This window comes from Hoplias malabaricus, chromosome 14, assembly GCF_029633855.1.
Source record: "Hoplias malabaricus isolate fHopMal1 chromosome 14, fHopMal1.hap1, whole genome shotgun sequence".
Classification (NCBI taxonomy): Eukaryota; Metazoa; Chordata; class Actinopteri; order Characiformes; family Erythrinidae; genus Hoplias; species Hoplias malabaricus.
Genome location: NC_089813.1, coordinates 28,657,805 through 28,681,008, shown reverse-complemented (window position 1 = coordinate 28,681,008; position 23,204 = coordinate 28,657,805). Strand labels below are relative to the sequence as shown.

Sequence of the window (23,204 nt, the reverse complement as noted above, 5' to 3'; positions counted from 1 at the left end):
TTGTTACATCTGTTATAAACAAGCCTACTCAAATCATACAGTGGTGCTGTAGTCTCCAGAGTGAAATTCTGTGTTTTAAGGACAAGGATAAACTCTTTCTGATGATGTAGCTTGAATGTGGGAGGAAGAATTGGAAAATACTACATCTACTTTGGGATGAATTCTTGTGGGGGTGAGGTTCTTTTTCCTTTTTTGTCAGCTAGCTGGTAAACAAAGAAGAAAGCCAAACATTTAACTGTCACAGGAGGACCATTGGTCTGCTTGAATTACAACAGATCCGGTCCCTCAGACCATGGGGAACTCTGAAAATCCAGTGTCTCGCTGGTGAGAGAAAATCCAACCAAAAGGAAAGGGTGACCCTTAAGGATATCCTTAAGTGAGGGGACATCTTGTACCCTGCAGAACCTGAACACACAACCTCCAGATACAGCCAAAATCTTGCCAGAGGTGGCATGTGAACCAGGTTTGCTCAGTTGGTCCACAATGCAGAGCAAACCTGCTTTGCATACCACCTCTGGTGAATAGATGGTGTTTGGGTTCTGCAGGTTTCGGGGAGTCTATCCCGTTCCTTCAAGTTGGTTTCAAATCCACAGGGTGTGAGGCATCCCAGGGCATTCCTGCTGGCTGGAGTTCCCCTTGACAGGAGTCCCCCCATTCAAGATTCAGAGTTCCTCTGGGTCTAGTGGGGGGCTGGATCTGTGGTAGCTGACTCTTAACATCACTTTTATAAGCTTGGATATCTTGTTGCAGAAATATATAATTGTGGCAGCTGCCTTCAAATCATATTTAGAACAGGGAGAATGATTTACTCAAATGGAAGATATGACAACCAACTAAAAATGCTGTCAGAATTGTTTAAAACAACAGGGATGTTGTTTTGATTTATTTGCTTAATGCACACAATATGAAAACGATAGGAAGTTGTGTATTCTGTAAAACGCCACTTACCGCTCCTACACAACACAGGGCGACTCAGTATCAATAATATCTAGGGCTAGCAGTGTTGTCGTGGTCAGTAGTGTTGATGAGTTCTTTGGGCCAACACAGAATGGTTCAAAATGGTTATCCTGGCTTTCTGAATAGCACACACAGTGGTAAGCTGCTGTCTGAAGAGCCTAAAGCTCTCCACCTGAAGCAGCGCATTTCTGCCTTATTCATGTCCAGTGAACCAAGCCATGTTAGATGTGGCTGCCTCTCCATTATCGATGAGAGAAAATCCTTTGCTCCAAGCTTGAGAGCAGCACTGGGGAATTTTCACACAAAGACCTGCTCTGCTGGACCAGACCCACTGAAGCATTTACAAAGAAGAAATGAATACAGTGCGCAAAGAAACAGATAAGGAAAAGCCTTAGCTTTAGATTGAAATCGTTCAGAAGCTCAGCTATAGCTGGACCTTTCTCTGCTGTTGTCTCAGTGCAGTGCAAAAGACCATTACTGTGTTGTGAAAAAGTGCAGTAGTAGTAAGTAGTACTTGTGCAGTGTTTGTTCACAGTCTCTATGAGGCTTTGTAGTTTACGGGTTTGAGAGAATAAACATAAGCTGGTGAATTGATAAAACTAATAAATAATAAACTCATTATAGTTTGAAATTCATTAATATTATAGTTAAATAAGACTTGCTTATGTTTCAGTGTTAAAAAAACACAAAAAGTGATTATAAAATGGAAAGATATCTAGATATGAATTCACTACTATTTACTGTTTACTTTTGCATTTATTACAGTTTACATCCTCTTCCACATCACTGTAATGGTCTGCTCCTGCATTGTCTTGTTTCTCCTTGCCTATGTGCTGCTGTTTTTGGTTTGGTTTTTGGCTGCTCCATACGTCCACCCTGGTTTTTAGTCTCAGCTGAGAGCTGTCAGTCAGCGTGGTGATATTACTCTGAGGTGTTCCTCTTTTCTGAGTTTGTTTAACCCCCTTGTTTCAGTCCTGTCCTTAGCCTTGTGTTTTGTTGTAATGGGTTTGAATGTTAATATAAGCCTGCTGTGGTTTTGGTGCGTTTAAACACTTTGGTTTTTAATCATTTGTTGTGTCTTATGTTTTGTTTTGATTTTGTTGTAAATATAGTCATCTTGTTACAAATTCTGTCTTACAGTTTGGCTGCATATTTTTTCATATCAGTTAAAGTTAAACCTAAACACTCTCAAAGAATCTGAGGTCTAAGCATTGGGAGATCAGTCAGTTGTTTGGAGAGCAAAATCAGCTTCTTGTAGAACTCTTTTTTTTTTAAACTTTCCTCTTTTTTCTCATATTTTCTGAATAATCAATCATTTTTCCATAATGACGTATTGATTGAATGTTATTACCGACTTGGTGTAACAATAATACCAATCCCAATTGATGCACCTCAAAAACCCAAGGGATGATAATAGAAATGTTAAACAAGTTACTGGTATTGGGAAGATTAATTATATGTTTGTTAAGTTGCTGTTTCAGATTTGTTATTACTAACCCATTTTCGTAACTACTACTACTACTACTACTACTACTACTACTACTAATAATAATAATAATAATAATAATAATAATAATAGACTACTATGACACACCACCGCTTTGAAAGTCTTAGCTACAGAAAAATGATCTATGCACCACATCAATTATTTGATGTTGGACATGAGTAAGAATAGGACATTTTGGGAGTATCAATAAGCTACATCCTGTGTATGCCCGCAGGGTGATAGATTTTCAGTCGATAGTGCAAGTCAGCTGTCTCATAACGCAACATCGGTTTTGGCTTCCACACATTCGTGTGGTTTGGAAAATGTGACATCAGTTGACAATACCATTCCAGTGACTTCACAGTACAGAGTTGATGTAGACCTAGATTGCTACATCAAGCATGAGGGCCGCATTTCAGTACCATTGTGTTGCCAATCTGCCTGAGATAATTGCATCCATCAGTCTTTGACTAGAAAAGAGACTGAACAACCCTAAAAGAAAACAGATTTTTGATGGCCTTTTTCATTATGCATGTGCCATTTCGAAAGTGGATGTACACCTAAACATATTTTTTCAGTACTGAGGTGTTTGCTAATTACCAGCCAGTATGTGAGCTATAATAATGTTGTAGTTAAAGACTTATGGGTTCCAAATCAAATGTAGGTTTGGTACCACTTTAAAATAAGACTATACTTATAAAGGTTTATAAATGTTTTACAATCTGTTTATTAATAGTTATTTATCAAATTGTAAACACCTTAAATTTTGTAACAATCAGTTATAACACATAGAAAGGGGAACAGTGACCTGTTGTTTACCAAATAGTGAACCCAAATCCATCTACACTGCTAAACCTCAGATCTTACCAAATACCAAACCATATACCATAGTACATTTTCCTCTCCATATTTTCTTCAACATGTATTTGTTAATAGGTTTTACTATTTAACCACCAAGTTTAATCAATTAACTACCAATATGTCTTTTTAGACATTGATAATAAAGTGATGTACTTTAACATATGAAATTATTAAAATCACATTCTCAGGTCATAGCTTATTCAATTGTGATATTTTCAGTTCCGAAACTTTCAGTATTAGACAAAAAAATGTATTATTGTCAAACTTCCTATCTCTGTGTTAAATGATTATTAATTATTTTTAAGGTTTTTAAAACTTAATTAATCACCATGCAATTTTAAAACATTTATAAACATTTATAAGTATAGTCTTATTTTAAAGTGGTACCATAGGTTTAGTTCTTTTAGGTGTACTTATTATTATTAAAACTATTACAAAATATTGATGCCACATCATCAATTAGCACCTTACTGTTTATGTTAGACTACTAGATAATAGTTTTGAGCTTGTACATTATAAATTTCAAACTTATTGAAAGATCATTTTGCAGAATGTGGCCTAATCATTGCTCTGTATTTGCTTTTGCAAGTCAAATGATTTGAGTGGCTGTTCCTTATTGATATTCTGAGATACTACACCATGTGATTCAGACACTGTGTGTGTATGTGATGTGGCTTTTTAAATGGTATTTATCTCCAGCAGAGAAACCTGTTTAGGCGGTTTTACATTCTGAGTTTTTGTCATTGTTGACATACCCAGTTGAGGGCACCTGCAGTCAAGCATTCTGCCAACTGATTGGCTGTTGGCAAAAAGATCTTGCCTGTGAGCATTCAGAGATTTAGAAGAAAGGTTCCACACCTGCGCCACAACACACAAACCTCGATTCTGTGTTTGAAGCGATGAAACTCACTGTGGAGTACAATGCCATAAATGAATATAACACCTTCAGCAATGGAGACAGTTTGTTGGGTCAAGTTGTTGTCGAGGTCTCGAAGAAAACCACCATCAAGTCCCTCACCATCAAGGCGAAAGGGAAAGCCCATGTGGCCTGGACAGAAACACACGGAGATCATCAAGTGACATACTGGGATAATGAGAAGTACTTCTCACAAACACAGTCTATTCTCCCCAGTGAGAATAACAATGGTAATATGGAACATTATTTGTAAATCTTAGAGTAATATTTCAAATGATGTTTAGTACATACAATATCAGTAGTGAATGTGTCATGAATGTGTATTTATATTTATTATACATGTATTTATATATATTATTATTTATATATTTATTATGGCAGTATAAAATGATTATAACATGTTTCAGTGTCAGGTTTATGATATATCCCTTCCTCTATTGTTAGCTGTGTTGTTTGTCCAGTGTCTAATGAGATTAGTGAATTATCTTCAGGATTATAAACATTCATTCATTCATTCATTCATTGTCTGTAACTCCTTATTCAGTTCAGGGTTGGGTGGGTCCAAAGCCTACCCAGAATCAATGGCCACAAGGCAGGAACACACCCCGGGGCGCCAGTCCTTCACAGGATGACACACACTCACACATTCACTCACACCTATGGACACTTTTGAGTTGCCAATCCACCTAACAACATGTGATTTTGGACCATGGGAGGAAACCGGAGCACCCGGAGGAAACCCACACAGACACAGGGAGAACACACCAAACTCCTGGTGACAGTCACCCGGAACAGGACTCGAACCCACAACCTCTAGGTCCCTGTGACACTACCTGCTGCGCCACCATCCTGATATTTATAATCATTTGAATATTTGTTTAATATGTTTAACTAAGTTTTTACAATAAGTGTCCTCACTTATGTATTTGCCTTTTCTTAATGAAATATTTAAAGGTTCTTTCACGATTGGCCCTGGAAGACACAGTTTTCCGATTATGGTTCAGCTTCCAGTAATGTAAGTTAATAATAATTCAGAAGTGCAGCTAAATACAGGGTGTGTGTGGGGGTGTATGTTAGCAGCAGTAGTTTTTGGAGTGAGATGAAAATATGGCAAATATTCTCATCTACACAAGGGAGGCACTGCAGGAAAGGTTTGGGAAGCAGTGGATAAATTTATGACCTTATATATGAAATGTTTGAAAGCGGTCATTGTTTATATTTTGTTGCTGTCTCATTTATATTTTCCCTGAACAGTGATGAAGTGGGTCAGTGTTGCTTTCTTTGTTTCAGTGAAATGCCATCATCTTTCAAAGGTGAATCCGGGAAAGTCGAGTACCACCTGGTGGCCCATTTAAGCCGAACTTTGCGAGTGCCCAGCAAAGCTTTGACAAAGTTCACTTTTGTTTCACGTCCTGATACACTGCTTCCAGTCGCCATGGTATAAATATTATAACCTTTAATCTGATTTATTATACAGACTCTATATCGCATACAGACCTTTAGTATTTGTGATTCATTCTATATCAAATTATTTATCTCACTTGGGAATACAACCTGTTTCACTGTTCATATCACATGCAGTTTGTAATTCACATTTTTATAGTGCATGTATCTGTCTCTACGAGGAAAATGGCATTGGTTGCACATTGTTTTTTTTCTCTAATCAGCAAAGTTTTTTTTTCAGTCTCCACAGTATGGAGTCAAAGAGAAGGACGTCATATTTTTCGCCTCTGGGAATATCTCAATGAACATCTACCTAGAGAAGACAGGTTACCAGCAAGGTAGGAGAAAAATCTGAGCTTTCAATTCATAATGAATCATTTCTATGTCACACTGATTGTTTTTAATTAGTGATATTAAATGACCTAACACCTTTTAGAAAATTAAAAAAAATGCTGTATTGTTGTAGTTGTCAGTTTAAAGTGTAACCATGATCTTTTAGAAAGTGATATTCTCTCAAATTCATTCAGTCATCTGTAAATATAAGTGAAATTGCCCAGAAATATGTTCATCAATATTATATTTTGCCTACGATTCCAAAATGAGGACTATTCGTTGTACTGCCAAGATCTACGATGATTTCCCCTGCCATATCAATGTATTTTTGCAGCTTTGTTTCAACTGTGAACTAAAATTGAAACAGATTCCTTGAAAAGGCTGCTGATCTCATTCCAACACAGGTGAAAACTTGGTGGTCAGAGGAGAACTCGTTAACAGCTCGACCAGAAAGATTGTTCCCAAATACATCATCTATCAGAAGCAGAGCTTCTTTGCTCAAGGGCACAGACGAGTGCACACTTCAAGCATCCTGAAGGAAAAGGAGGCTCCTTTATCCTCCTCCACCAGGCAAACTGTATCTAAAGTACTGACCATTCCCTGGGGAGTCACCCCCACCATCCTCAACTGCCGCATTCTGAAAGTGGAATATAGGCTGAAGGTATCTGTTCAGTGTCTATAATAAGAGTGTTAAGAGAGGTGTGCTGGTTTAGTATTGATCAAAAAGGCAATAAAAAGAAACAAGTCAATAGCCTTTCTCGGTTCAGTCCATCAATCTAAAGGTTGAGCAACTATTGTGTTGTAAGGACACAACATGATTCTTCATGACAAGTAAAGAAAATGAAATGAATGGTATTGCCTGTCAAGAAAAGCTTTGTAATGGAAGTAAATTAAATTAGAATTGAAACATAGCTGTGAGGATTGAATAGCATTCGGTCATGTAAATAATAGTGAGGTCAGATACCGATGTTTGTTGATTAGTTCTGGATAACAAGCTCCACAGGCTTTGAATGATGCTCTGCTGTTCCAGAGCCCAGTGCTGGGGGCGTTATAATCCTTTACTTTAGTTGGTATAGGGCATGGTGATTTTAGGCTTAAGTGCAGTTGGTTCAGAAAATTCCATTCTATCAGCCATGCTTTTCTAAGGAGATTGAGTGTGTCAGCAAAGTATGCACCTTAAAGTAGTTGAATTCACATACTGGAAGAGGTGTTTACAAATTATGGACCCACTATAAGTACAGAGAGCTCTCATATATTTAAATAGTTGCTACACTCTACTTGTATGTTATACATTTGCCCAATATTTTACATTAAGCAAATAAATAGAACTTCAGAATAAATAGAAATCACTGAAAGAAATTTCATTTTCAATTTTGCAGGTTGTACTGGATGTGTCCTTCACCAAAAACCCAGAAATTAAACTCCCTCTGATCGTTCTTCCAGCCCAAGACAGAGCCATTGTCCAGCATTTGGAAACATGCCAACTCCAGAAATACACCTGGAAGAGCTGAGGCAAATGTATTGACCTGTAAATATCACTGGTCCTTGTGAAATGAATGAATCCTCTGCACTCAGATTTATATGCAGTTGTATGAAGTAAACAATACTGACCACTCTGGCCATGATACTCACATACACATGCTCAATAAAATACCAACAGAATATAGCACAGTAACTCCCTCTATCAATGCTTGAAGCAAGATAATTGCAAGTGGAGGACAGACCTTTAAGTGAGGACACAGAAGATCTCATTTTATATTTGACAGCAAAGAGAAGTCACAGGGCATCCTTCACTCATCATGGTAAAAGTACAGAGCAGAGAATTACAGGGACCATATAAACACAAACTGTGTATAGCTAACTTAGTTATATTTAAAAAAGCTTAATAACATTTTATATTATTTGTTTATTGTTTTATAACTATTTGCATCTACTACTATAATGACCCATTTACATGGTCATCCTTTAAAGAACATTTAATACCTGAAGGTCATTCAAAACACTGCTGAAGAAGTTTTAATTAAATGAAAACACTCTAATTCTAGGATCTTTGCACTAGATGTAAGTTAATTATTATATTGATAATAAATTGCTGCTACTTTCTTATTATCACTCAATAACTTAGGAGTCAGGCTCTGTTTCTTAAAGGTTGAGAACTACTATTTTGTCAGTATGGTTCACTTCAAGCGTTTAATTGGAGGTGGTATACCAACCTTCCAGGCTGAGTTCCATTTAATGGGAATGGGTGGATCTTAACTGCTGTTGGCTGAATAGACAAGTATATGTATATGTATATCAGTTTACTGTGACATCACAAAAACAACTAACTCAGAATAGGATGTTTTTGTAGCTGCGACTACATCCTACATCAAACGTATTTTATTTATAAAATGCAGTTTTTCCTGCTAAGAGTGCCCAGTTTGGTTATGTTTTTTTATGCTGCTATATTCACTGCACTGTATGTGTATTGTTCTAAATCTTTAAAACCTTTTATTTAATAAAAAAATTGTAAATCACATTTTACCTCATAATTTTTGTAACCAGTGTAATTTCGTTTTTCTATTGTGTATGAAAATGAATATATATAAAATATGCATGTAAATAAACCTGCCCTTTCACCATGTACCACATCCAGAGGGTGTGATTAGTGGAAACAATTACCAATTCCAATATGCTTTTCCAACATAAATGTGTTTTGAATCTGCAAGAGGCTTTAGCAATGATAAATATCAAAGAGTTATGGTGGTGATGTGCTATTGATGTAATTTAGATTTAGTCTGTTTTATGTGAAATAAAGTTTAAATAGTATAGTAATTTAGAATTGTTTACCATTGCTGGGTTTGTATTCACTCGTTATGATTCATAAATAATTTAAAAAAACCCTCATAATTATCAAATTCTGAACTAAAATGTGAACATTCTCCTGTAACTTTCTTAACAGCATTTCAGATCAAATTACTCAGAATGGCTTTCCATCTCAGTGATATAATTATGCAGAAATTCTGAAAAGCTGAGAAGAAACTCAGAAGAAATTCTGAGTCCCGCTCCGGGTGACTGTCTGTGAGGAGTTGGTGTGTTCTCCCCGTGTCCGTGTGGATTTCCTCCGGGTGCTCCGGTTTCCTCCCACAGGCCAAAAACACACGTTAGTAGGTGGACTGATGACTCAAAAGTGTCTGCAGGTGTGAGTGTGAGTGAATGTGTGTGTGTGTCTGTGTTGCCCTGTGAAGGACTGGCGCCCCCTCCAGGGTGTATTACTGCCTTGTGCCCAATGATTCCAGGTAGGCTCTGGACCCACCGCGACCCTGAACTGGATAAGCGGTTACAGATAATGAATGAATGAAGGAATATATAGGAAGGAATATATATATATATATATATATATATATATATATATATAACTTTGAGGTATAGCACCAGATCGCTGTGTAATTATATTGTGTAAACGGAAGGAGTAAGGCCCTGATAAGCAAATTATAATTATGCTTTGAAATCATGAATCATGCTCTTTGTTATGAAACTGTGTAATTAAAACGAAAATGATACAATACTCGCCTTCAGCAGGACTACTGAAAATTAGTCAAGCTCACTGGCTGAGACACAGCGCCATCTGCTGGGAAATCTGGGTAGTGTCTTATAAGGCTTCTACAATTCAATATTTGAACATGTATAATTGTCTTTTTAAGACGTTCAAAGATGTTTTTTTTATTTTAATGCATGTCAGTTTAGAAGAAATAATCATATCTGATATTTTCTAACTGCAAGTTAAGGTTGTGTTGAAAAGTAAAAGGTTAAAACCCTGAAATCTCCAGTTAGGCCTTCAGGAGCTGAACTAAAGGCCTTAACTCCTAACCCTAATCCCCAAGAAAATTACACTCAGTAATACTGCTTGGCTATTACAGGCAACCCTTGTTAATGACTCTTTCATATTTAATATTCTCCTCACCTCCGCTCAGGAATTTTGACATTTCTGGCCTAGATTTCACAGAGCGTTTTATTTTTGCTCGTATCTTCTGTCATTTGCTTTCTCATGCCTCACTGCTTCTAAACACCATTTAAACTCTTTTTGAACTGCTGACTCCCCAAATATTCCCACCTGAGGTTCTTTGTAATGGCTGTGCAAAAACATGGCCGTGCAATTTTGCTATGGTGTTACAACCTCTAATAATTTTGACAGCGATTACAATCATCCATCCACTGCAGCCCTCATTCAGAGTATTCCCTTCCAAACAATTATGCTCATAATCAATCAAACAGCAGAAGCACTTTGGGTTGCTCGAAGGCATAATAGGCTGGATCCACAGCTACAAGCCTCACTCGGTTCCACCCCTTCAGATGGAATTATCTCGGCTGATTAGGCCGCAGGGAATCGTGTCCTGCTGAAATTTCCCAGTGGAGATCAGGAGAGGCACATTAGAATTGCATTAAGAGAACACAGCCTTGTGGAGGGGCTCGTACTGTGAGGAGAGCGTAATCATCCACCTGAAGGGCAGTAGGCTTGACAGCATGGAGTCCAGCGCAGAGCAGGGCCTTCCATCTTTTTGAACTCCACCACAAAAGAAACACTTCAAAGTGTCTAAGCTCGGCCGCACTGGTGAGAAAACGCCGGTGGCTACGAGAGGCAGAGTGTATTACTTTTATCAGAAATTGGCTAAGCGTGATCTTTGATCCTGAGTTGTCACTTCTTCACACTCCAGGGAAATGATACTTTGGAGTTTTGAATTAAGCAAACAACAGATGCAAATGGTTCTGATTCTTCTTTCATAGAAAAAGCTTAAAAATATTTAGGTGCTTCTTGTCAAACGTTTACTGGCTTCAGTAATTCATCTATAGAGAGCACATCTGTCAGGATCCCTTCATTTAGATTTTCAGCCAGCAACCCACCTTGCCCCCAGTGATTCCGGGTGGGCTCCGGACCCACCTTGGTCCTGGACTAGACTAGAGTGGTTACAGACACTGAATGACGGAATGAATACCTTCTGCAGTGCAGGATTAAAATATGAATAAAATACATATGCAATCCATACATTAAAGACATGAACACCCTATATTTAAAGACAAAGAGTTTTTAGTCACAGACTATGATTCCTGGGGTCTTGCAGGATCACTTTTAGCATGAACTTTCACATATGAATCAAAATAACAGGTGTGTGCTACGATTCCACATTATTTTATTCGGATATCGAAATGTCTGCAGCAGTGAAACTGCATGAAATTCATTTGCTGTAAGTCCTGCATAATACAATGATTGCATAAAGATTCAGTACCTAAAAGCACTGCTTATGATACGATCTTTGGATGACCTCCTCATGAAGGAGTGAGTTATAATCCAGACACGTGTAACCATAATGTATAAGAGAAACGATCCATCAAGTGTAATGTGTCCAACCATCTGTCTGACAGTACTCATAACGTTCAGAGGCTGTGGAGTTTACTGCTATAATACTGAAGTTGAACAGTCTGACCTTGATAACTGGGAGCATGGCAGGCCTATTTTGCATTAAACATTCCACCACAACCTCATTATGACAGGTTTCTATGTTATTTGTCACAAATGTGGAGGAGAAACAGTTCATTAAAAACGAATGCCGTACCAGTGTAATTTTAGTGCATGCCGACTTAGGTATGTTTTAGTTTTGTTAACTACATGCTCATAATGAGCATCATTGATGGACAGTATAAATAGAGAAATGTTTGTGCTCATAGTTTGGTAATAAACTTTCATGTGTTTAAGAACGTCTCTCCAGTTCTCCAGTGACTGAAGAGAGTCGAAAGCTTTATTAAGCAGCAATATAGGGGACTTACTTTCTTAGAAAGATTCAACTTGTCGTAAATTGTTTCTGGTTTGGCATGGTGTATCAAAGACATGTTGTAAGGGAGTGTTTCCATAGGCCGTGTTCCATGCCTGGGCAAACAGAAGGCTCTCAGCAGTCTGTTTCTTAATGGTGGCAGACTGACAGCCTGTCAGAGAGAGACAGAGAGAGAGAGAGAGAGAGAGAGACAGCTCATTAGGTGCAGTCTTTAGGCCTTATTTAAGCCTCACTGCCAAGGACACTACTGTCACACTCATTGCTCCCTAATGAGACAGCTAGTGTGTGTTTCAGCATTTCTCTTTAAAAATGGTGCCGCTTAGACTTGATTTGGAAAGAACTCGCCTGCTGAAAGCATTGCTGACAGTATAAAGCGATGGGCCAGCATACTAATGAAGATGATCCTCGATTATCATTTGAAAGCATTGGGCTTTCATTTAAAACATGACAGAAGCAGGCACTTCTGGATTGTTATCTGAAATAATTACAAGAAACAGATTAGCAAGATTAAGCCTGTTGTAAATTAAGACAAATACATAGTCAATGGACAAAAGAGTCCAGACACATGAAGGTAAATTGAAGATCGGTAATAAAAGTCCTCTTTAATTAGCAGTTGTGGCAATATCTCAGCGGTAGTCAGCTGAGGATCAGCCGCCTGTGATAAGTGCTCATTCGCTCATCAATAATCATTCATTCACAAAGACATTCTTGGCTTTCCACCACAAATCACATCTGAAATGAATACAGCCTCTTACTGAAGATGCTGCCGACCAAGTTTAGTTAATCAATGTGGATGAGAATTAGAAGAATCCCAGGAGACGGGAAAGAGGGCCATCTGTTGTGTCTGTTCCAAGGTGCACAGCATCTGCTGCTTCCACAAAGGCAATGTACTTTCCTGGATCATAATTCATTTTAATGAGTGTTCATGAGAGTCTTGTGTACTTTGAGCTGACCGTTTTAGTCTAGGCCTAATAAAAATTGCCAGGAAAATGTGAGTAGTACATGTCTTAATCTGACAGGTCACAGTGGGAATCAAGCATTAATATGAGCTCTGGGGATTTTTAAGATTCCAAAGTACCCCTATTAAAGTTCTCATAAGAGCTGTTTAAAAAGTTTTAGTTTAGAATGTGTTTCCCTCGCCAGTACAGGATGCTGGGATGTCACAACCATGAACATATGATCAGCCATAATGTTATAGCAAACTCTTTGTTCTACACTCATTGTCTATTGGCTCCACTTTGCCTGTTACCATATGTAGTGTGTGAGGGTGTGTTGCACTGGTACAAGTGGATCAGACACAGCAGTGCTGCTTGAGTTTTTTATTTCTCAGTCCGGTCACTCCTGGACTAAGGATACTCCACCAAACTAAAAACATTTTGTGAGCACCCAGACACCCAATGGCCCACTGTCACGCCCTTGTCCTGTCGTGTTTGTTGTCCCTGCCATGTGCTCACTTGGCACATGGTTCTGTTTGTTATTGTCCATGTCTCCGCCCATTTCCCACCTTTCTTCCTCCTCCTTGTCAGTGTCATTTGTAATCCTGCCCCCTCGTTATCAGTCCAGGTGTCCCTTGTCTGTGGTGTTCATTTAAGTTCCCTTGTCTCTGTGCTCCTTTGTTGGACATTCACCTTCATTTTGTGCTCTCCAGTCTGTCTTGGTTGTTTCTCATGCCTTCCAAGTCAGTCTTTGTTTCACTCTTGTCTCATGTCTGTTTGTGGTTTCTCTGTTTAGCTTTCTGTGTTTTAGTTTAGTCTGCTTTAGCTCTTTCTCTGTTTAGATCTCTGTTTAGCTCTGTCTGTCTAGGTTGGTCTGTCCAGTTCCCTGTCAGTCCTGTTCCCTCTCTATCTGTCTAAGCCCCTCTGTCCAGGTCATCCTGTCCAAGTCTTTGTGTCAGTCTTTAAGTATTTCTGTCTAGTTATCTTAGTCTGTCTCTGTATTGTTATCTTGTGCTGTAATTAAAATTAGTCACTGTTTTTAGCAAGTGTGTCCGCCTCCGTCAGTTTCTGCAATCCTGACACCCACAACAATTGGCCTTGAAGACAGCATTGAATTAAGTTGAGCCTGGCTGCCTCATTCCAGCCTCAGGTCCACTTTATATAGGTCAGATATCAAGTGTGTTGTGGGACAAATTGACATATGGCCAACGCTTGGCCCACACCACAAGCTCGGCTTATGACACCTGGCTCACACTATTTGCCGGTGCAATAACTGAGCTTTAAGTGCCAAACATGAGCTAGATTTGGCCCAAAAGTGTCTGCTATCTGGGCAGAGTTAATGAATAGAGGATGGATATTTTTTGGTGGGAGATCCCCCACCAAAATAATAACTGCGCTGTTGGGGTGCATTTTCAATCCAAACCAGAAGAAAGTCTGCAAAAGAACAGCTCAATAGCAACAAACATCTGGAGAGAATATAGTTAATTAAATATAGAATAAAATTCCTTTAATGGATAAACTGATGAAATGGCAAATGACCAAACTGTTAGGGTCACTGTTCAATAACATATTTCATGAAGGTATCATGGACAGTCTGTGTCTGGAGATAACTCTGGATACGCTTGAGGGAATTCAATGAGCTGCACAATCAGTGTGGGGCAACAATTCTTTTCCGAAGTTACATCACATGAATGCCGTCATGCCAATGTAGCATATAGAGCAGAAGAGAAATAACAAACACAGAGAAAGCTTTCAGAAGCTTGCAGCTAAAAATATAATAAACAAATGAATAAATAAACATACAAATGAAGAAAGAAGGAACCATTACTAAGTGTTTCTTGGATTGTACATATAGATCACAAATTTAATCACATCAAAAACTTTACATCTAAGTTTGATTCATTGATTCATTTTTTTAAACTGATTCATATGGGTCACTATAGGTTTATATCCTACCTGGAATGACTGGGCACCACCACACATTCACGCCTTTGGGTATTTAAGCACAGATAATCTACTTACCACTAATGATTTTTCTGAGAGTTAGAACACATCAATGCGGCATGGTGGTGCAGCAGGTAGTGTCGCAGTCACATAGCTCCAGGGACCTGGAGGTTGTGGGTTCGATTCCTGCTCCGGGTGACTGCCTGTGAGGAGTTCGTGTGTTCTCCCCGTGTCGGCGTGGGTTTCCTCCAGGTGCTCCGGTTTTCTCCCACAGTCCAAAAACACACGTTGGTAGGTGGATTGGTGACTCAAAAGTGTCCGTAGTTGTGTGAGTGTGTGTGTTGCCCTGTGAAGGACTGGCGCCCCCTCCAGGGTGTATTCCTGCCTTGCGCCCAATGATTCCAGGTAGGCTCTGGACCCACCGTGACCCTGAAATGTATAAGCTGTTACAGATAATGGACGGAGAACACATCAATCTCCTCAGAGACAGTGACCAGAGGTGAGGTTTGAACCCAGGACAACATAACCCAGGAGCTGTGTGATTCTTTATACGCAAAAAAATATCATTTACATAATTGTCCACTTACCTCAGATGTGGTCAGTGATTGGAAATGTATTCATTTTCCAGTATTTGTTTCTTAGTTTAGTGCTGGAGCAAGACAAATGTTGCTAACAAGTCAAGTCAGTTAAACCTCTGATGAATATATCCTCAGCCAACCCACTCAAATCACATCCAGATATTTATTAAGGTGATGAAGATTCTTGACTAGGTTTAGGACAGTATGACTTACTGTCAATAAATAAAATGTACACTCTGCAACTGAATGAAATGTGAGGTATGTCATTAGTGTCCTCTAATAAACACAGTAAGGACACATTCACAATGTAAATTGTAGCTGCATCAGCCTGGAGGGCTTACAGGGCAGCTCCCATCATACACTGCATCTCCACCTGGTTTTAGATATTGGATTTTAGGTAGTTTGTGTGGGTGAAAGACTCTGTTTACTGTTATTTATTGTGTTTGTTGGAGGATCATCACTAGAAGAAAGGTGTGTTCTGGCAGGTAGTGCCCCTGCAACAAGCTGAAATACTGCTCATTGACGTGTGCCTTTCTTCACATGTGCCCTTGTGTGCCTGCACTCAATAATGGTTCACATGTTGCAGTGTTGCTGTGACTTAAAACCCATCATCGAACCTGCAAAAAAATAAATAATGGCTAATCTGGCAGAATATTAGGTTTACAATTAGAAACAGGAATAACAGCATAATCTAAAATACATGTTTCTGTGTAGAACTGCCATTTTGGAAAGGACCTGAGCAGTTATTTTCATACCAATAACACAAGGTCCTTGCTGCTTGAGGGAGGGGTTTTCTCACTTGGGGCTTTTACTGTATGGCATGACTTTGCCCACAGAACAGACGCCATGCTGGTTTTTCCATTTCCCATTGTTTAATCAGTAAGTTCTCCTCCCTTATAATGTATTTGACTCAGCTACACATGGGAATTTTAAAGCTTTCAGCTTGTCATACTGTGATGTGGAGGTGGCTGAGATGAGTTTTGAGGATTAATTTGCAGAAAAGGTTTGACGCAGTTTGAGGTCTAGAGTTAGCAACATTAGCGTCAGAGATCCATGTAAAAAACAAAACAAAACAAAAAAATGGTTTATTGGCTGTGTAAAAGTGTGTGATACTGATGCTCTGTCTCGGGTGTGGTAGGATTTAGACACACTGTGAATTTGGATGAAGCAACTACAGACAATAAATGATGGCACATTTGCTATTTTAAGCTAAATAAAAAATTGTGTATTAAGGTTTTTGCCAAATGCCTAAAAGAACATTTACTGAGGGACTTTAGGTAACATAATTTCCTTCTTCAATGGCACAGCTCCAAAAAACTGTTTATGCCACTTTATTTCTAAGAGTGTAAAAAAGAAGAAAGGAAGACTCAATCTCGAATAAGCTGAGTGAACAAACTGACGAGCTGTTGGCAGACTGTGTTGGTTAAATAAGCTGAAGGGCAGCTCAGTGGCATTAAATATTCTGTTTCATGCTCCTCTCCACTCGTCTCTTCACCTCTGCTCTGTGTTTGCTGCTCAGTCATGGAGGATAACAGGAGCCAAGTCAAAGGCAGCTCACTTCATTCGGCATGGATTAAAGACTGCCTTAACCAGCTGTGCTTCAGCAGTACACAAACCAGGCCCCTGCTGCTCCACAGGCCACTGACATTAATAAAGGCCAGTTTGCCTAGTGTCTAGTAGAGCACACGCTGACTCAGTGGAGTGGCAATCAGTCTCACTGCTGGGAACCCCCTGCCCAGCATATTTTCAAGTTTTCCATGCTTTGACACACCTGATTCAACTCACAAAGAGCTTCAGAACCACACGGTTAGCTGAATCTGATGTGTTTGGAACAGACTATACATCAAAGAATATAGAGCAAGAATGGAGCTTAATATTTCTCCTTTCTTGTATGGTTATTAGGAGTTTAATATTCCTCTATAATTTGAAAACGAAATAATGGCAAGGTAGTCAATACCTTTTGCAGTCTAACATAGATATAGTATGTATATACATATCCCACTGCTCACACCACTAAATGGCTTTCAGTTACACCACTGGGAACCCCAGACCTTTAGCATATTTGTGCACTTTCCAAGCTTTATCATGCTTTGATAGAGCTTCAGAATCACACAAAGGTCTGAATCTGGCGTGTTGGAACTGGAAACACTTAGAAATATATGTATACTCCCTGGGAAATGACCTAAAAAGCACTGTTTCAGATGGACACTGTAAATGCATTTTGAAACTTGCCCAGAGAAACATTCTTCCATTTTACACACAGACACACACGATTCTGAAATTAGACCCTGAAAATACACAACATCAATCATTTATTAAGGGCCAGCATCTGGCAGTTGGGTTACTTAGGGATTATCTCCTGCTCATTTGCCGCCACTTCAGCTCAGCTCAGCTGCATCAGTGGCTGGTTAAACAATGTGAAGACAACACATTCGCATCCCATTGAGGGCTATGGTGACACAGGATGAGTCAGCAGACATTCATGGTCAGATGAAGATGTAAGTGTGACCTTTGTGCCTATGCCATCAGAACATGCTGTTGTGCTGAATGAAATTAGAGAGTAGGGGTTCTCTAATTTGAGCAACATTATTTATATTTTTGATGAAAGACCTGTTAAAAGATTGAGGAAACTTAGTAGAAACCTAAAAAAGTAGAGAAAATTTATTCATTCATTCATTATCTGTAACCGCTTATCCAGTTCAGGGTCGTGGTGGGTCCAGAGCCTACCTGGAATCATTGGGCGCAAGGCGGGAATACACCCTGGAGGGGGCACCAGTCCTTCACAGGGCAACACAGACACACACACACACACACACACACACATTCACTCACACCACATTTGAGTCACCAATCCACCTACCAACGTGTGTTTTTGGACTGTGGGAGGAAACCGGAGCACCTGGAGGAAACCCATGCCGACACAGGGAGAACACACCAACTCCTCACAGACAGTCACCCGGAGCGGGAATCGAACCCACAACCTCCTGGAGCTGTGTGACTGCGACATTCCCTGCTGTGCCACCGTGCCGCCCAGAGAAAATTTAATTAAGAGAAAATTATACAGGTTAACAACAAAGTATGTCAGAGAATCTTTCAGCACGTACTCTGTCTACGCTGCTGTTTTATAACTCCCTTACTTTTTGCAAGACCTATTTTTCCAGTAGAACTGTGCCAATGGCTCAGCCCAAAGTACAAGTTGCTAATATTTCAGTGTCAGAATTAAAGTTACCCAGAAGCCTCAATAGCAAAATGTAATATACAATTTTTCAGTATTTACAGTGTCCACTCTTTGCCCTATTTAAAACATTTACCACTCAAGCAGAACCTGCCGTGTCTGATCCACTCGCACAGGGTGAAAGTGTGCTAATAATTTGTGCAGAGCAATAGATGGACTACAGTCTGTAATTGTAGAACTACAAAGTGCTCCTCTGTGTGTCAGTTTATAGGTTTATGGTTTATTCTTTTTTCACGAGTACAGATATAAAAAGCTTTACTTGGACACATGAGGTTTGAAAGACGATGGATGTTGGTTAATTAACACAGCGACTTATGTCCAAAATGTGTTAACATCAAATTAACACTGGCATTAAATGTTGTCTGAATATTGAATTTTAGTCACCTGATGTCATGACCTACATTCAACCAGATAACAACCTCTATGGGCATTGGTGGCCAGCTGGGTAAAGACTGACCAAATGAACTGTATAGTATCATTTATATTAATAGCAGCATGAGAGATTTCAGCATTGCTGAAATGCCAGGCAGGAAACCCTCTTAGGCTAATGTTTAACATAATGAGTTTATGGAATACGTGTCCAGACCTGGTGACAGATTCCAGACTTCAGTAATGGGACCACAGGGCTATCCAGTAGCACCGGTCAGTATGAAGGTCCTTTCTGATAATGCAATTATTCTTTAGCATGCTAAAGCAGACCTCCATTAAGATCAAATGCAGCAAAACCTGCTGAAAGCTCCAAGAGTAAAAACTCTTTGGCAGCATCACCTACTTTCTAACGCATCAAAAACATATCCCTAAAAAGAGCTGAGAGGGAGGTAAAAATATCCATGCTATTATGAGAACCCCTTGGCTGCCTTGTCCTATAAGTGTGTGGACGCAAACTCACCACCATCTGCTGCTCTTGTTCTGTGAGTGACTCAGTGCCAGGGACTTGTTTCCCAGAGATCTTTGCTTTCTTGCTCTCCAGAGTCGTGAGGACTACTGAACAACAGCTTTTAGGCACAGGCCAATCTGTCTCTATCACAGTGGTGTCTTTCTGGGATATTAATATCCCTTTCACTCCTGTGGGGTGGGGGTGGTACAATTGAAGACACGTTCCTTATCACCTCTTCCTCACACTGAACACTACACTCACACCTTACGCTGGAGACTGCAGTGCTGGAGGAACAGACCTGGAAAGCTCAAAATTTTTGTTATGCAGCTGTTCCCGTTAAGAAGACTATTTTTCCACCTGTATCTAGTGACATTCCATATGATTTATTATGTGCTATCTGCATATCACCACTGTCCAATTAAAAAAAAATTAAACATGTATCTCCAAAAATAGTAACTTTACAGGAGAAGGAAAAACCTTCTTAACTTTCAGTGGAAGTCAGTGGAAGAAGATTTTATTCAAATTAAATTTGGAGCATTTCTATTGATCCATTCATCATGACTTTTTCACACAATGTGAAGGACAGCTGCTGCTTTCAAATGCTGTAGAAAAATAAAAACCCACAAAAATGGAGATGCATGTTTTTAATCGGAAACCAAGATCAAGTAATGTATCTAAGATCAAGTGACAGATATTAAACAGAGGCCCAATAGGGATATGGCATTCAAACTTGTTATTAAACCATCAAACTCTGTTTTAGAACTGATATCCATCCATCCATTATATGTAACTGCTCATCCAGTTCAGGGTCACGATGGGTCCAGAGCTTACCTGGAATGATTGGGCAGGAATACACCCTTGAGGGGGCGCCAGTCCTTCACAGGGCAACACACACACTCACACATTCATTCACACACTCACACCTATGGACACTTTTGAGTCGCCAATCCACCTACCAACGTGTTTTTGGACGGTGGGAGGAAACCGGAGCACCCGGAGGAAACCCACGCGGACACAGGGAGAACACACCAAGGGACTGTGAGGCGTCCCTGGAGGTGTGTGACTGCAACACTACCTGCTGCACCACCGTGCCGCCCAGAACTGATATGATTACTCAATTCATCTTGATTACTCAGTTATCCTAGAACACATAATCAGGGTGTTCCTGCTAAACACTGGCTCTGGCATTGAAAATATGAGTTGAATCACTAACAATGCCAAAGCCATTTATAACTGGGAATCAAAGCAAGTATGTTTGGGGAGTGGGAAGACTTGCCTATCCCTCATAATTTATCTGAGCACTAGCCAATGTGTGTGGCTGATGCCAAAGCATTGAGAGTTTCTCTGAATTTGTTGAGCTATACAGTGATGTAAGGTTAGCAGCAGTTTTTAAAAGGTTTGTAAAAGCATGTTCTATCCTTCACTCTATTAGCTTAGAACCATCATATGATAGGTGGATAATTAATTAGTAGGTGGAATTGAAAATGATTAAGTTGAAGGATACAGGCTGGTGACCCTGACTACCATACACGTGCGATTTGGTTTTACAATTATATACTGTATTCCACCTGTTGCTCTTCATACATTCTTATCTCCAATTCACCCTGTTCTTCAGTGGTCAACATCCCTACCGGATCACCACTGAACAGGTATGTATTGGGTGGTAGACCATTCTCAGCCCTCATGTGCCACTGACATGGTGGTGTTTTACGGTAAGAATGGATCAGACACAGCAAGTGCTGTTGGAGTTTTAAACCCCTTAGGGTCACTGCAGGAATGTGAATAGTTTACCAGCCCAAAACATGCAGACAAAAGCTTCCAGTGGGCAATGAACTGTGACTACTGATGAAGGACTACAGGATGACTCGAGGAGTTTTCACACATTACTTGTTTGGTCCAAACAAAAATAGATGGTGTGAAAGGTGCCTCAGACCATGGCTCAGACCAAAGGACCAAAATTTGGTCCGTCCAAAAAGAGATAATCAAACTGAACCATGGTACGATCCTTGTGCAGTGTGCGAATATTTTCCAGCTGTGTTTCTTCTGCTTTATCCCTAAAAGTGATCTAAATTTGTTCACTCATTTTTTATGGCTACCCACCTATTTGACCACTCTTGGAAAAAAGACAAACTTTCATATTGATATCAAGAGTTTATTGAAATGCCCCTGTGTTTGTGTGTATGTTTATTGCTATATGTGAGGTGCAGGTATTTATTGGGTTAGAACTCTGAGTGGGACAGTGTAGACGGAGCTGTGTATGTAGGTCAGAAGACAGTGGTAATAATTCAGAGCTTGTACATATTTATTCATAGTGGTGAATGACAGACAGTGCGTTAGATGTTGATAGTCTGTTGTTCTTGTTTTAGGAAGTTTTCCATAAACTGGTTTTGTAAGTCAGTGCACAGATTTTTGTCCTGCAGCATTTTTATGGCTTACACAGGGCACACACACACACACACACACACACACACACACAATTTTACTGTCAGCAGACAAGGCAGCATAATCATTACCATTTTATGAAGCCCAGCGTTTAGAGCTGAGTGGCTCAGAACCCCACAGAGTTGGAATTAGCACCTCACAGTGATCTTAGGATTTTCATTTTAGCTCATAGCAAGCTTAGCCACAGTAGCGTACATTAACATGGACCTGGAAATAATAGGACTATAATAGAAAGTGTGCAAAATGAGGAAAGAGATAATGAAGCAAGATAAGAATTCTACACTGCAGTTCAGCTCATCTGAAGCTCTTGTTCGATGTAATATGAGTGGAAGCTACCATTGTTAACAACAGAACCTCAAATATATTCTTTTGAAAGATGTCCTGTGCTCCATTACAGGATTGGAAGCTTTAATATATCTTTTAAATAATGTGCTTGAATTTCTTAAGCAAAATGTTGCTGTGATAATATATCCACAGAAGACCTGATGTGATTTCCTGTATTACAGGCACTCCCCTGTAATACTTCCTTCTGACAACTTCCTTCCGTGAGAAAATAACAGACTGAAATACTTATTGTTTATTACTTACTGTAATTCTGGTCCTGTCCAGATACATGTACATGTCTTTGGAAAGAAACATTTTGACTGTGGTTACTCTCTGTATTCACCACCTGAGAGAACACTTTCAGGAGTGGAAAGAAAATAAAATCAATGAGATGATGTTTACAGACACTGAGATTAATGTTTACAGCCATTCTCTATTATAAATAAACCGGGTTTGAATAGGGCTGTATTTGTACTGCATGTTAAGTGTCCCTGTTTCCAGTGTAAGCTCACATTAATGCATGAACTGCATGAATTCACATGGCATTTATTCAGGCTGTTAACATCCATGTTCTGGTAAATGGCATATTGTTGAGGCCCTGGGAGATAAGTGTGTCTGCTCTCATCATTCAGACAGTGGGGACACAGTCACAGACAGCTGTTCTGAAAGACAATAATATACAAGCAGGAGTGAGAGTGAGACAGAGAGGAAGAAAGTGTTAGTGGGAGGGAGAGATATGAGTCAGAGAGATTAATGGAGGGAGATAACACAAGAGAGAAAGCAAAAAATATAATGAAGAGAATGAGACCCAGAGAGAGAGAGAGAGAGAGAGAGAGAGAGAGAGAGAGAGTTAGTGTGATAGAGGCAGCAAAATGTTGGGACCATGTGTCTGATTTTGTGAAAGAATTCATGTTTTTAACCAACTCTTTTAAATGAGCTGATTATATTAAGTAAAACACCTGGTAGATTCTGGTAGCTGTAACATTTGTAGCAGCAAATATGTTTATAGGTTTAATAATATATGCCTACTGTTTAACCTAAGAGAATCATTACATGAAGTACCACA

The 23,204-nt window shown here is 39.4% G+C and overlaps 1 protein-coding gene across 1 annotated transcript; it reads left to right on the top strand.

Moving 5' to 3' along the window:
• Positions 1–4,154: 4,154 nt before the first annotated feature.
• On the top strand, positions 4,155–8,749 carry zgc:110353 (uncharacterized protein LOC550482 homolog). The gene is made up of 6 exons (XM_066644653.1): positions 4,155–4,450; positions 5,175–5,235; positions 5,511–5,658; positions 5,905–6,001; positions 6,401–6,657; positions 7,376–8,749. Exons 1-6 carry the CDS (start codon positions 4,204–4,206, stop codon positions 7,505–7,507), a joined length of 942 nt encoding a protein of 313 aa, XP_066500750.1. The 5' UTR covers positions 4,155–4,203; the 3' UTR covers positions 7,508–8,749.
• Positions 8,750–23,204: the final 14,455 nt, after the last annotated feature.